General features: G+C 43.3%; 1 protein-coding gene across 1 annotated transcript; it reads right to left on the bottom strand.

The window, feature by feature from the left end:
• Positions 1-10,583: 10,583 nt before the first annotated feature.
• Positions 10,584-11,501, bottom strand: LOC306917587 (putative nuclease HARBI1; the record flags this gene model as incomplete). Its single annotated transcript, XM_079495883.1, has 1 exon — positions 10,584-11,501. The coding sequence occupies one exon, from the start codon at positions 11,499-11,501 to the stop codon at positions 10,584-10,586; it is 918 nt and encodes a 305-aa protein (XP_079352009.1).
• Between the last annotated feature and the right edge of the window lie 5,259 nt (positions 11,502-16,760).

Raw genomic sequence — 16,760 nt, 5'->3', positions numbered from 1 at the left:
TGGAAGCGCTCGTTTGTATTAAGGGGTCGCGCTGCTGCCTCCTGCATTATGTGCAAATGCGAAACAGATGCATGCAGGGACGTTCAGGGACTTACGACGAGCGCTTCCAAACTCCAGCACTTAGAAAAATAATCACTTGCACAGAATGTCTTGACAGAAAGTAGCTCATAACATGTCTACGGGGGATTTTTATGAAAAACAAGCTCGGCAGATTGAAAGAGAATAATTCAAGCTTGGACTACAGCTGCAATGTTGGTGAGTTTAACGTCGTTTAAGACGAGCAGATCGCAAACGCAAAATGATGAGTGGGGAGTCAATGGAGGGTATTTCAACTCTAGATTCATCCCATTATAAAAAAATCTAGAGTTGCAAATTGCGGCTAGCAGTCCGCCGTGACATTCAGCAATTCTTTAACCACGTCCCCGTCCGTAAATGGTTTCTTGCGCTGAGCCAAAACATGGCTAAGTTGGAAGGATGCATGCTCCCATTCCTGGTGGAAATGATTATTGATGATTTTTTTCCCCCAGATCTTCCATAGTCAGAGTAGGCCTAGAGTAGTCACTGCTTGCCTGTGTAGTAGGCATGCCGTGGTTTACCGAATTTCGGTAATACCGCGACAGGAACAGCCACGGTGTTGATACCGTGAGATTTCCGAGTTTACGGTATTTTAATACAGCGTTGGTGGACGGCGCATGCTGCGCATGCAGTGCAACTCCACTCCCAGACTAAGGCGAAACATTTATTTTCACCACACAGCTGCAGTAGATTGAAAAGTTGCTTCCTACCTTTGAGTTAGTGTTGCTGAAAGACACCCAGATCCAATTGTATATTCCATATTTCCACATGTACTAAACTAAAAGTGTGAACTGTCAACACAGAGGCACGCAGTTGTGAGCATGCGCAGATTGCACTACCAGATTGTACCAGCTTGCGCTCCATCGTGCAGGGTACAAAACGGCCATTAGGGGGAGCCATAGTACAGTGAAATACAGTGGGGAATAGCTATTGATTCATTGATTGAATACTTTATTGGCAGAAATGTAATCAGTATAGGGTACAGTCAAACACATGTCCAAAGGGATCACTGAAAAAAGTCCTTGCAGTCTTGTTTCCATTCGGTCCTGGGTAATCAATTCATAATCATGACAAGTCACATGACAAATAACAAAATTCAAATTATCATAAAAGGTAAAAATACAAAAATAAGATATGTAGACCTACAGGTTGGGGAACAAAGAAGGGCTTATAAGGAGGTGGGGGTAGTCACTAGACATAGGGGGGGTGGGGGGGGGGGGGGAATCTTTTTTTTTCTTCATTTTTTTTAATATAAATACAGTGGAATACCGAGGTATAGGTTTTCAATACCGGCACCGTACCGTACTGTAAAATCTCATACCGTGGCATGCCTACTGTGTAGGTATAGTAGTGAGTGAGAGGCTGTTTCGCTCTGTGGGTTTTTATACTGTTCTGTTCTGATATGCATGACTATTATGCACAAGTTGTGCATCACAACACGGGGTTACCGGAGATAGTGGTCAAACAATAGAACAAACGAACTCCGTAGTTGATGGCCCAACACATGTCTGGGACCATCACTGCGACTCTGCGAGCTATTCTAAATACACGTTCTGTGTAGTAGTGATGGACTGGCTGCCTGTCAGTCTGACACCCGCTCACTCCGGGATCTACTTGAATGGGTCGTGCGAGCTACTGGTAGCTCGCGAACCCCTGGTTGGTTACCCCTGAGGTAGAGGATAGCATCCTCCACCCCTAGCCTCTCCCGGTATGCGAATTTCAGGGGATCCTGAGCATGTTGCACCTGAGGTCTGATGAAGTGTAGAATCAGCCTCTCCAGTGTCTTCATTAGGTGAGAGGTCAGCGCTACAGGTCTGAAGTCATTTAGTTCACCGTGTCGCCCCTTCTTTGGTACCGGAACGATACATGAGGTTTTTCACAGTGTGGGAACCTTCCCCAGACGTAGGCTCAGGTTGAATATATGCTGGAGGGGGTCCCCAAACTCGGTTGCGCAGGCCTTCAGTAACCTTGGACACACCTTGTCGGGGCCAGCCGCCTTCCTGGGACGGATCCTCCGTAGCTCTCCTCTGACCTGGTCAGCTGTGATGACTGATGAGGGGGGAGGGGGTCCATGTTCCGCTTGGGGGGAAGAAGGGGGGGTGAACAGTCCATGTCCATTTTGGGGAGGGGGGAGGGGGGGAGGCGGAGGGAGAGGGGGCAGGGTAGGGACAATGGAGGACATGGGAGGGGGTGTGGAATTGTGGGCTTGATGGGGGGCGGGAGGGACAAGTCCGGAATTAAACCGGTTGAAGAAGGTGTTAAATTAATTAGCCCTCTCTTTGCTCCCCTCCACAGCCCCCCCATTCCCCTGTTTGAGGCCTGTGATGGTTTTCACGCCTTGCCACACTTCCCTCATGTTGTTCTCCCTCAGCTTCACTTTTCTCTCGTAGGTGTCCTTGGATTTTTTTTTGCATAAATCAGTGCTATTGTACACCATTTACGTATGTTTTGTTTCAAAAATGGAAAGTAATAAAAATGTGTTGACAAAACCTCTTAACTCCATTGGACCCTCAAACTGTCTGCTAAATCAACTAACTAAAGAAACAGGTTGTGGGTTTCCTCTGCCAGAGCTGGTGGATCCGGCAGCAGGTGAGTTGGATCCAGTCGCAGGATGTCTGCGACTGGCACCCATGAATCCACCTCACCTGCTACCACCTCCACCAGCCTGCAGGCTTGTATACCTTGTATTTAGAGAGACTGTAGGACATTTGTGTCTTGGTCAAGTGGCTCGTTTAGTGCTGCCATGTAGCTGTTGTGTGTTGGCATGTGGTTGGGTGTTTGGTAATAAGGTGGATGTGTAGGAGTGTGCGCCTGCCATGCTGTGTGGTGGTACATTGGTTGTGATTGTAACCCTTGTGCTTGTGCTCTCTGCTCAGCTTCTCGTGCATCAGTCGCATCTTGGTCTTTGGATCCCTGAATTGCTTCATTTCACCGGTCACCTGTCCGCCAAACAGCTCGTCAACATTCTGACTAGCACCTAGAAGTGTTTGAGACACAGTCTTTAAAATCTCAACTGTCTCAACCTCAAGCTCATCCTGAGTCTGACAATTCTCCTTTGGCCTTTTTTTTGACTTTTTTAGTTCTCTCACACTACTATCGTCCTCAGGTCTAAATGGGTTATATAAACAGTATTAACACTATGCTCTTACAAAACCAACCTACATTTAGTGTGGTTTGTGAGGGTCTGTGGAAAGTTTAGGTTTCTGATAATCCATTTCCCCCTCAATGAAAGCTCTGTGTAGCCACTCCCACTGGGTCCAGGATGCTGTAGCTTGCCATACTGTGTCCTCAGTGCAGTGGCTTTAGTTTGGACATCTTCAACGTGACTGTATTTGAGAAGAAAAATCACAGCAATTAATTATTGGGTGAATACACATGGAGCGCTACAACTGCTTTTTGCCGATGTGATGATTCACGGAGTGATCTACAGATCACTACAGTATGGCTGTGTATTGATGATATTCACACGGCTGCCATCTTGCCAGCAAGGTGATACCTAGGTGACACTTTCCATAGAGAGCCCATTCATCCAAACAGAAAAGTCCTCTCTAATTATATTAAACACCGTCAAAATCACCAACATAGCAGGTGTAGGGAAAGCTTGAAGTATCCTCTAATTCCTCTTTCAATCTGTAAAGTTTTTGTTAAATAAAAATCCACCGTAGACATTTTATGAGCTACTTCTTGTCAAGAAATTCCTTGCAGATGATTATTTTAATCATCAAGTATGGAGTATGGAAGCGCTCGTTAAGCAACCTCCTGCTGCCTCCTGCATTATGTGCACATTCAAAACAGGTGGTACGCATGGGCCGTTGAGTGATAGTCAACGAGCACTTCCAAACTCCAGCACTTAGGCCTGGGCTACACGTCTATGGATCTTTTGCAAAACGAATATTTTCGTCCTTCGTTTTAGAAAAAATCCCTGCCCATACGACAAAGATATCTGTGTCCACACATACAACCCAAAACGATCATTTTCGACTCCAACAAGCATCCCAGGCCAGTAGGTGGCGATAAGAAATATGTAACGCAATAGAAAAATGTTCTGAGCATGCGCGGTGAGCTGGTTTCCCAATAAATCCCCCCACATAACCCGGTAGTACTAGTGAATAAAAAACAAAACAAACAAGGCGTGTAGACAGAGCGGGATATGCGTATTGTTTGGGTAGACAGGAGAAAAGTTATGACGAGCAAAAATAAACAATCTAAAACTGATTCCAGTTATGTATGGACGGAGGACGAGGTTCAGTTGCTGCTTAGCGTCACCTTACAGTACAAAGCCAAGAAAGCACAAGAGAATGTGGACTGGGAGAGTTGCTATACCAAATATGCCGACATCAAAGAGGAGTTTGAGGAACAGTATCCTGATACAGAAGAGGCTAAACTGGTGGGGAAAGAGTTTCCTCATGCAAAGGGCTCCGCGACCAAGTTAATAATAGCGACCAAGCTCAAGGGCATCCGTGTGAAGTGCCGTTGACACCGACGCCGAAGTGGACACGGTAGCGTAGTACTGGTGTTCTTCGAGCTCTGTGGGGAGATTTGGGTGGCTCTCCAGCAACAACCTCCATGTCAACAGAGTCAACAGACATTGGCCCAGGTTTCTCAAATAATTATTCTTACGCATCTTCTTAAGAGCAAAGTTCTAGGCATGCGCAGTGAAGCATGACGCCTGTGAACATAGACGTTCCGTGCATAGATGTGCCACGCAATGGTAGGCCTCAGGCCTGGTATAGGCCTCAGGCTTGAGGCCTGGTATATGGTAGGCCTCAGGTCTACCATTCTGAAATTTAATTTAATAATATTTGGACTGCTGGACAGCTGACAGTAGGCTCTCTTTACTCTTTAAATTAATCTGTGACATGTTACCGATTCCGACCCGTTCCGAAAATATTTTCAAATAGTTAAACCGAACCCGAATGGATCCGTGACAATTTTGTCCGATTCCGACCCGTTCCGAGATTTCTTTCAAATTCCTGCGCCGAGTCCGACCGAAATTCGATTATTTCCGACATTCCGAGAGACCCGAACCAGCTGAGCCAGGCAGACATAAATGTGGACTATATAGAAATAATTGTATGATTAAAGCGCGAGAGAGAGACAGAGAGAGAGACACAGACAGACAGAGAGAGACTGCGCGCTATAGAGGGTGAGAGAGAAAAAAAAGTGTATATATATATATATATATATATATATATCGTCCATATAACCGCCCACAGGCCGTTATTTGCAAACTTAATCAGCCTCAGCCCTCATTTATATTATTATATGCGTGTTCACCGTGTTTAGTTTGCAGATCTCCGCACGCCACTCACCTAACAACAGCGCAACACCAGTCCTGGCTCCACATCCATAAAATAAATATAGGCTAAGTGCCTATGCAGCCTATCCAATTGTTTTAATTCAAAGTGGTATAGGCCTATACAGTATTCTGTGAAATGTTTATTGTCATCCGTGTATCTAAGCTCCAAGTGTTGCATGACAGCGCTTTGTGAGCTTAATTGCAGATCATCTATTTTCGGTGCGCAGGTCCTCACTGCCTCAGCGCAACCACAAAGTTGATATTTAAATCGTACTATACTCGGACAATCTTCAACCGATTGTTCTAATTCCAAATGGCGTATAATCCGTGAAGTGTAAATTTTCATTGGGTGTATAATTCATGTTTTTTATATGCTTTTATTAAATTATATGGAGTGACATCGGCATATAATGCTCTGCTTAACATTACATTTTCTATCGCCTGTAACGTGGGGTTTAGCCACTTGACTACACACAGTACTACAGTAGGCTATGTGTAGTGTAGGCCTATAAATTATGTTTTTATTCAATTGCAATCTACCGGTACGTAGGCCTACAGTTTATAATGAAATCATTGATTTGTCCGCTGCTTCCCCTTGCTCAATCAGAACATGTAGTGGTTACACATGTGTGTTGATACGCTCCCTCTTACAATTAAATCAAAATGCATTACCTGCAATGTTTATTGTTTACCATACTAAAAAAAGATGACTGCATGTTTGGTGGCGAGCCTTTCCAAAAAAATAATTAGCCTACTCCATTCATATACTGCGCCAAGGCGCTGCAGAATGAAGACGACGCATGGAGTTATAATAGCTGCATTTTCCTAAATGTGCTGTCACGGGTAATCCAATAATTCTAAAAGAAATATAAAACATATGGCAAGATGGCTGAAATTCTCTAGATGATGCTAAAAATATTAATTTAATTACGACATTTTTATATTTAAAAAGGCTTTTGGAAAAACGGGGTTGCTTCTAAATTCCTTCATGCAGGAGGCCTTATGACACGTAAGGCTGTGCTCTATCTAGGTATTCTATGTCTATCTTGTCGTGTTTGATGGCGTTTCCCAAAAAAGGACATGGTGTCTGATTCGCTGCCCATGCAGCCAATTAGACAGCAGAAGGCCGCAAACAGAAGCCTAGAGCCCTATGCGCGTGCGTACACTACAACTCTTATGCACGGTCTTCTTTGAGAAACCCGGCCATTGCCGTGGAGTCGGACCAGACCGCCGGAGTCGGATCATCTCCCACTGTGGATCATGTGGCTGTGGATACCGGGACCGGCGGGCACGATTCGGATGGAGCGTCCGTTGATGGTGATGGTGCTACGTCTGCAGGAGTGTCCGCCTCAGTCGTGAAGGAAAGACGGAGTCTACTTCAGGTATGTTTGTGGTCCTCACTTTTGGTTAAGGAAACGGTGTATTGTATTTGTGTTGTAACTTGTACTGTACACATAACTGTAACAGCATAGGCGGGCAGCAAGGAACAGTGTTACATAGGCTAATTTCCCCAGCATGTTAATACATATTTTTTGGAAAATGTTTTTAATAAAGTAGAATGGAATAGAATATGTCAATATGCTATTTTGTAGATAGCCTACATTGCATATTGCTCTGTATTGGTTGTTTTCACAGTTGTATGCTAGACAGTAGCTAGATTATTGTTTATAGCTGCCAAATGTAATTCTGTCTGCTTGTTTTTGAGGGGCGCTCCTATATACAGGTTTAATGTTTGTTTTTAGTTCAATGTTTGTTTTAAAGACGCCATTGACAATGAGGAGAAATGTATGTTTGTTGTGTCCCTAACAAACATTAAATCCCATTAACAATAAAGATAATTTAATGTTTGTTTTGACACAGTTTGTTTTACATCACCTAATCATAGCAACATGAGTTAGACTTTAATATATTAGCGCCCCTCACTTCACACAGGTGTGATTTTTAAGTTTTGTAAGTAAAGTATTCTATTCTTCTATTCAAGGCCAAACTTAATGGCTACAGGTACGACAAGCTGAAGAGAAGGGCTCCGGTGGATGCAGCCCAAGAAGACCTGGAACTGAAGAGGAGCATGCTGAAAACACAGAACACACAGAATCTCAACCAAATCACCTCAAATATTGAGACACAATCTACCACTCTGCCCTCCGGTTTATAACTGGAGATGGGTTCCTCACCCATCACTGTAGGTTGTATGAAAAGGTTGGTTGGCCTTCATTGGCTAAGAGACGAGAACAACACTGCACTGTTTTTATCTACAAAGCCTTACTTAAAAAAATGCCTACATATCTTAGCAGCCTACTACATCCCAAAACTGGCCAACATCACACCCGCTCCCAAAACTACCTTATGTTAGCCCTTTGTGAATTCTGAATTGGGTAAAACAGCCTTTCACTACTATGCACCTCACATGTGGAACTGTCTACAATCAATCTTAAAACTGAAAACTTTGATTTCACTTGAACGTTTTTAAAAGACTTGTAAGGATCCATTTGAGATCCAGCTGTACTTGCTCACTCTAAACTGTTTCTTATCCTGTAATGTATGTATTATTTATATTGTATGGTATGTGTACTGTAATCAGGGCGTTATTGAAAAAGAGAGCTTGCTCTCAACTGACTTCCCTGAATAAATAAAGGTTAAAGAAAGAAAGATTGCACAGCTCACATCCTCAATCAATAACGGTTTTAACCTTTTGACTCAAATGATGTAACCTCCTCAGCCACCATATTACACCCAACCCCAAAGTAGCACTTACACACACATGCACAACGCTCCGTCCCTACATAACCCATCTCACACAGTCTCATCACAACATCCTGCTCCGTTATCCCACAACCCTGCATCCATGCATATCCGATCGCACACTGTCTCATCTCCACAACCAAATACCACACCACAGCATCCTACCCAACACAACCACAACCCTCCGTCCCTACATAACCCATCTCACACATTCTCATCACATCCTGCTCAGTTCTCTTACAACCCTGCATCCATGCATATCCGATCACACACTGTCTCATCTCCACAACCAAATACCACACCACAGCATCCTACCCAGCACAACCACAACCCTCCGTCCCTACATAACCCATCTCACACAGTCTCATCGCAACATCCTGCTCCGTTATCCCACAACCCTGCATCCATACATATCCGATCACACACCGTCTCACCTCCACAACCAAATGCCACACCACAGCATCCTACCCAACACAACCACAACCCTCCGTCCCTACATAACCCATCTCACACAGTCTCATCACAACATCCTGCTCCGTTATCCCACAACCCTGCATCCATGCATATCCGATCGCACACTGTCTCATCTCCACAACCAAATACCACACCACAGCATCCTACCCAACACAACCACAACCCTCCGTCCCTACATAACCCATCTCACACATTCTCATCACATCCTGCTCAGTTCTCTTACAACCCTGCATCCATGCATATCCGATCGCACACTGTCTCATCTCCACAACCAAATACCACACCACAGTATCCTACCCAGCACAACCACAACCCTCCGTCCCTACATAACCCATCTCACACAGTCTCATCACATCCTGCTCAGTTCTCTTACAACCCTGCATCCATGCATATCCGATCGCACACTGTCTCATCTCCACAACCAAATACCACACCACAGCATCCTACCCAGCACAACCACAACCCTCCGTCCCTACATAACCCATCTCACACAGTCTCATCACAACATCCTGCTCCGTTATCCCACAACCCTGCATCCATACATATCCGATCACACACCGCCTCACCTCCACAACCAAATGCCACACCACAGCACATCACCCAGTTATCCTACAGACAGGCTTTGTTTGAAGATAACACGAAATCTGCTTAACCCATTTAGACCTCAGGACGATTCTACAAATATCTTCTAAATCCTGACAGTTTTCTGGAAAACCTATGTTTCTATGTCAGTGGTGCTCAACCTTTTTCATGTCGATTTGGCCACATTTTCACGATTTAAAAGAAATAGCAGATCTACAAGCTCGTAGCTCGTTGTAGATCTGCTATTTCTTCTAGGACACCTCAAAATGATGATGTACCCCCCCCCCCCCCCCCCCAACTGAAAATGTTTGGTGCCAGGGACCCCACCAGAAGACATTTGCATAAAACCAATTTGAAATATTTCAAACCCATTGAAGATTTCCCCCAACCTGGAGGACCAGGTGCTGCTTTTCGTCTGGCCTCTCCCCTGAGACCTGCCCGGCTTGGTTGAACCTGCCGGGGGTATGAACCCCCTCCGGTATAGCCCTCAGAGTCACGGAGACACACAAGCCTTCCCACCACGACAACGTAGCAACACAAGGGAAGGACTAACTAAACATAATAACGTAAATCGCAGCACACATGCTGTCCCAGTTCTCATGGGTTAAAGTGACATACGTACAAACTAATGTAACAGACAGTATTTCACTGAAAACATAACGCAAAACATAAATGGCCTGTTATAGCCTAACTGTAAACGTAATAACGTAAAATGCAGCACACATGCTGTCCCAGTTCTCATGGGTTAAAGTGACAATTACAACAAACTAATGTGACAGTATTTCATGGTTGTCTGTGTCACATTTGCCACTCACTGAAAAAATAAGAACGCAAAACAAAAACACAAATGGCTTGTTGTGTCTGCTATAAACTCTCTGTGTAAACTGTAATAAACGAAACTAAATTCTCAAGCCCACCTATTTCCCGTCCCGTATTGAGAATGTATTCAAGAAAAAGTATATGCATCAAAATGTCAGCTGCAGTGAGTAATTTTCTTAAGCACATTTTGATGCATATACTTTTTCTTGAATACATTCTCAATACGGGACGGGAAATAGGTGGGCTTGAGAATTTAGTTTCGTTTATTACAGTTTACACAGAGAGTTTATAGCAGACACAACAAGCCATTTGTGTTTTTGTTTTGCGTTCTTATTTTTTCAGTGAGTGGCAAATGTGGCACATGTTCAAAATGTAAACAATACAAACAAAAAACACTTTCAAGATGTTTCATTTTTGAAACATCTTGAAATTAATGAATGCTTTCTTTTTTGTTTAGATGTACAAGCTTGCAGTGTGGCACGCCGCACAAAGTGGTGCGCTGTGAGCTTGTAACTGTGCCAATTTTTAATTCCCAACACTGAAATTAAATCTAAAATGACACAGATGCCCATGCTCTCCCGGTCTGAATAGGTCAAGGGTCAAGAAACTTTGTCAGTACCCTTCTGACTCTCTTTCCCTCCGTTTCATTGCAGTCTGTTCTACATTGGTTATTTTGCGTGGGAGGCTGGAAGTCCCTGTCAAACTGAACAGCTGCCCTCACACTGCTGTCATCAATAGTCTCCTTACAGACCTCGCAATAGTTGTGAAGAACAAAACATGCATAAATGACAAACGGGAGATCGATAATATTTATGTCCATTGCCTTCTTAAGGACCCCAAACCTGGCCTTCAATCGCCCAAAGGCACACTCTATGACCATCCGGCCTCTGCACAGAGACAGGCCAAAGTACTGCTGTTGGGGATTGCACCCCCCATTGGAATACTCCTTCATTAGGTACGGCATTAATGGATATGCCGGGTCTCCAAGAAGAAATATAGGGATGGGGTCTTCATCTTCATCCTCCACAATCCTCGTTTTCAATGCAGGGATGCGAGCAGTCTTGAAATGGACATTTAACTTTGAGTTTGCGAAGACACGAGCGTCATGAACACTCCCGGGCCATTTCACAACAACATCCATGAAGTGATGTCTATAATCACAGGTGGCTTGGACGTTTAGCGAAAATCTCCCCTTCCTGTTGATATAATCCATGGAGTTGGTGGTTGGCTGCTTTACTTCAATGTGGGTGCCATCGATGGCCCCCAAACACTGTGGTATACCATAGGAGTGTTCGGAACGGGTGACGAGTTCTTCTGCTTCAGGTTCTGTGAAAGGCAGCCCTACTGTGGGCCTAGATGGACAGTTATGGCTGTACAGACCTCCCGGACAATGTTGGAGACACTGTTTTGACAAGCCAAAGGAGTTGGCCATCTTCCGCTGTCTCCCTTGGTCACTGAGGTAGTACAGCGTTACGGCTACCTTCTTCAGTACTTCCACTGGAGCTCTCATCACTGTTTTCTCCCCCTGATTGATTGATAGAAAATTGTATTAACAGTTTGTAGAATGGGTACAGTTCAATAAAAGTACAGGTCAATACAAAATCTCCTAAGAGGATAAAACCAGAAAAGCACTAGACTTTTTCTGAAAGAGGGCATGTTCAGCTGTCAGAAAAACATTTGTCCAGCTTATTCCAATTTTTAAATATACATTTACACTGGAACAGGGGGACACATTTTGGACATAACAGGGGGGGACATTTCATTCTAAAAATGGCCATTACTCCTCATGTAATGAAGAATATGGTATCACATTGCGAACACAGTAAGATTTTAATATGTTGAACAATCATATTTTCAGATGTATGAAAATGTATCAATTTTCTTGATATTTAAGCACAACAGGGCCAGGGGAGACATGTTTACACAACAGTAACACAACCTAAAACATTGATAAAAAAGGCCAATTAAACAGTGATACTTCTTCTGGCATAGGGTTTCCTATAAAAAAAGAATCACACCCGTGTGAAGTGAGGGGCGCTCTTATTATCTTACAACATGATGTAAAACAAACATTGAGACAAAACCAGGAGGGGCTGGCACCCCTCAAATATATGCTACTTTGTACTTTCTGAAGTCATGTGGCTAGAAAGTCAGGGGACATTTACAGGTGGATTTGCATCAGTGTAACAGGGGGACAGTATAGTCATGGACAAACATTGATTTCAATATTTTAAGCATTAAAAATACATGTATCACAATTAATAACATTTGATGAGAAGCATGACAACTATAGGCCTACTATATAATAAGAATTCAATTTTTTGATTTAGATTAGTTACATTTAGTTGTAACTGAAGCTGAATAAACATCACAGGGACATGAAATTGTAGCATATACCTGTACTAAAATCAAAGGGATTGTTTTACAAATACTATGGTAGAAAAGCTTTAATTGAATAAACCTTTTAGAATTAGTGTTTATTTTTACACAAGATATGCTGTACCTGGGGAGTGGGACATAAATAGCACTGAATACTATAGGAATGACCCTCCTCCATTTTCATCAGAACATGCAAAAAAGGAAATCATCATACCTCTATGTGAGGACGAAGACGCTCAGCCAGTGACACCAGTGATGCTCTCGACATTCTGAAGTTTTCCTTCCACGCCTCCTCAACCACAACCCCTGCCTCGAATTTGTCCCACCACTCACTGGTTCGACCGGGTCTGACCCAAAATCGGCGTCTCTGGCGGACTTTGAACCGCGGACACTGCAGACCATGACCATCCATCAATGTTGCGCGCATCAGACGCCTCTGTGTCGTGGTGAAGTGGTGCAGTTGGTGTACTAATGCTAAATTGACTTGTAAAAGTCCCAAGAGTGCCCAGCAAAGATACAGGACTCTGTATACAGCTGCCATCGTGTTTGTTGTTGTTTCTATGGTAACCTCGCTTTCACCTCGGAAGTTGTTTGTTTTTCAATCCATGAGCTGATGCGCATGCTCAGTGTTAAAAGCAACAACGAACATGCGCGACTAGGGCGGTGACGTCATCGTTTCTCAAAAGCTCCGTTTCGCATGACTACACCGCTCCACCGATCCGATATTTTCGAAAATCTTCACTTATTTATCCGTTTCCAAAAACCTCCGTTTGAGTGGCCGAAAATGCCGTTTGCGTGTGGCTGAAAGGCCCAAACGCACAAAGAAATGTGCGTTTTGCAAAAGATCCATAGACGTGTGGCCTGGGCCTTAGAAAAAAATCATCTGCAAGGAATTTCTTGACAGGAAATAGCTCATAAAATGTCTACGGTGGATTATTATTATTTCTTTCTTAAATGTTTTATCCCACAATTTTGTAACCCATTTTTTTCACCCAGTGTCAATTATCTAATGTAATCCTGGGCGCTACACTTCCTCTGCCAACCTGGGGGGGCATCGGACTGACCTCATGCCTCCTTCTATGCATGAGGAGTCCAAGCTGCTTCTTTTCACCCGACAGGGGAGAGTTTTCCCGGCCGGACGTAGCGCGTGGGAGGAACACGTTATTCCGACCAGTTCCTTTCCCCTCCATCGGGCGCCCCGGCTGGCCAGGGGGAGGTAGTTTAGAGACCAGGATTACGGCATGTTTTTGTGAGGGTACCTACCCTAGGGGACACGGGAGAACATGCAAACTCCACACAGAAAGGCCCTTTCGCCAACCCCGCCCGGATTTTTATGAAACAAACACTTTACAGATTGAAAGAGGATAATTCAAGCTTTCCCTACAGCTGCAATGTTGGTGATGTTTAATATAATTAGAGAGGACTTTTATGTTTGGATGAATGGGCTGTCTATGGGAAGTGTCACCTAGGTATCACCTTGCTGGCAAGATGGCTGTGGTCTGAATAAAGAGAATAGCAGTGATTCCCAAAGTGGGGTCCGTGAACCCCCAGGGGTCCTCTGAGGGAGTTCAAGGGGGTCCCCAGCTAAATGATAGTTTGGAACCAAATGGATCCTTATGGATCTGTACTCTGAGTGTACAAACGGAACCCATTTGTACACTCTCAGTTAAATTAACATTGATTTTACAATATAAATTGCAGTTCCAGAGATAGAAATGCCAATAAATGGGATATACATGTCAAACTGGGGGTCCATGAAAGTAGACGGGTTGAGAATCATTGCTAGAGCCGTAAAAATCTTATCTTATGGGGGTCCCTGGCATATGGGGGTCCGCGGGCTAATTAGTGTCACTTTGGTGTCAAATTGGGGGTCCTTGACATGAAAAAGTTTGGGAACCACAACTGCTATATGTAATATAGTAGCCTATGTCACAGCCATTCTAGTGCTAGTCAATTCTTGATTATTTTTGTTTGTTTGTTCATTTTGTTTCTTTGACTGATCTCTCTTCCCCCGCCTTGCCCTATCCCACCGCTCTTTATTTATTTGTAATGACAAAACGATATAACTTGCACTGAAACGAATTCTACCCTTTAAAATAAACCTGCGAGGTGACATATTACAAGACTAGCTATAGATAACTGTACAAACAGATCGTCATCTGTTTTTTTTTTTTATCATGGTAATCTTTTTCGCTAATGTCATAAAGGCAGGGATGTGTCTGCCAGAGCTCAATAAACGCCTCCTCTTCTTCGGTTTTCCACTTTTTGTGTTTGTGTTCTTTGCTTTTCGTGTCTTTTTTCCTCCTGTTGCTGCCGCCATGATTGTTCTTTACTTCTCGCGCCAAGGCACTGTGGGGAGTGGACTGGACTCAGTGGGCAGTGCCAAAACCTGCTCCGCAAGGAGCTGTAATTCTATTTGTCATTGCATTTGTCATCGCAACCAACACATCGTATGGGATGTCACCCATGTCACACTGGGCGAGGAAATGTCCAAAATATTAAACATGTTTAATATTGACAACGTTTTGTCTTGGACGTTGCAGCGGCCGAATATTTGTCTTTTTGATCTGTCACACTACAAGACAAAAAGACGCACGTTAATTTGTCGGGAGTTCAAAATCGCGGCCGACACAGGAATTTTGTCGGAGGTCACAAATCGGGCTAAAATTCAGCCTACATGTTAAATGTGCAGAGAGAAACAGAGTTGAAAATGTTCACTTTTATTGACTAATTCAAACTATAAAATACATGCGGGCTCTTGGATTACAATATCCTTTATGTTAAATAGAAGAAGAGGGGAGCGCTGCCGTGGTCCGTTGTTTGTTGAACTGAATACAGGTGCTCGTTGGCGAGGTTAGATAATATCATAAAATAAGAGGATCCAAGGCACTCTGTTCCAGTGAGGTGAAAAAAAGCCTTTTTTTATTGGGTTTAAGGCATGGCAAAGAACATTACAAAAAGGACCAACGTGTTTCGGCACTCAGCCTTCGTCAGGGTCCCATAGTTATGACATACAGCAGGACGTCATTATATAGCGACCATCATGATTGAAAACACTTCACAGCAATCAGTGTCACTGTCAGTCTAATACATGTCAGCATAATAAATGTTAGAACATCAATGTCCGCACATTATACATCATAACAGTTAAGTCCATACAGTTAAGAAAACACATGAGGACTCATACAGGGGAAAGACCCTTTACATGTACAGTTTGTGGCAAAGGCTTTAGTCAAAAGGGTCATGTAAAATTACACATTATATCTCACACAGGGGAAAAGCCCTTTACGTGTACAGTTTGTGGCAAGGGCTGTAGTCATAATGGGGATTTAAACAAACACATGAGGACTCATACAGGGGAAACGCCCTTTACATGTACAGTTTGCGGCACAGGCTTTAGTCAAAAGCAACATGTAAAATTGCACATGATGACTCACACAGGGGAAAAGCCCTTTACGTGTACAGTTTGTGGCAAGGGCTGTTCTCATAATGGTGAATTAAAAGCACACATGATGACTCATACAGGGGAAAGGCCATTTAACTGTAAAGTTTGTGAAAAAGGCTTTAGTCAGATTGGTAATCTAAAAAAACACATGAAGACACATACATCTGAAAAATCTGTTAAATGATGAGTGTTTTTTATTCTTCGAAGAAGGCATTATAGTCAATTTAGAGTTAATATTATATATTAATGAGGTGGTTCTACCCAAATAGCCTACCCCTAGGCTGCGGGATGGTTTGAGCTGGAACGCTCCATTGGAGTTTGGTCGTAGGGGTAAACAGATTTTGGGTTATTGTATTGTTATATTGACTATTTTGTTATTTTGGTTGTATTCAATTCATTAATTATTTCTTGTCGTTTAAGTGTTTTGTACTGCAACATTGTTTACATGTGTATATCAATACAGACAGTTTGTTAAGTCAGTTCAGGCTGGGACTGAGAGAGACAGGCATTCTCAAGAGAAAGCTGTATGCCTTTTATTCATCACCCATGTGCTGTGTACTGTGTACTGTGTAAAAACAACCAACATAGAGTGATTGTCCTGTGGTTCCTTCTACACCCGTGTCACGGTGGTTACATTTAGAGTCTATAGTATTTTGTCTTCATGTAAAAGACAATATTCACTCTGTCATACATGTAAAACACTGTAATTTCTTTCTCTCTTTTTCAAATAAAGGTTTGACAGTTACATGTGTGTTCATTATACAGAAAGCTCATCACAACACATGTGTTTCACCTCCTTTAAGTATGGATGTCTTGTGCTGTGCTGGCAAACCGCGCACCTTTAGTATGGAAATTCGGGGACGGCGCCATCTTGAATGTGTCGCTGATACATGGCAGATCAACAACAGTGCATCAGAACTTCAGAAGTATTACAGACAGCAACAA

The sequence above is a fragment of the Electrona antarctica genome (genome assembly GCF_951216825.1).
Source record: "Electrona antarctica genome assembly, chromosome: 24".
NCBI lineage: Eukaryota > Metazoa > Chordata > Actinopteri > Myctophiformes > Myctophidae > Electrona > Electrona antarctica.
The sequence above is the reverse complement of the archived record's forward strand: the minus strand, read 5'-3'. Positions and strand labels throughout refer to the sequence as shown.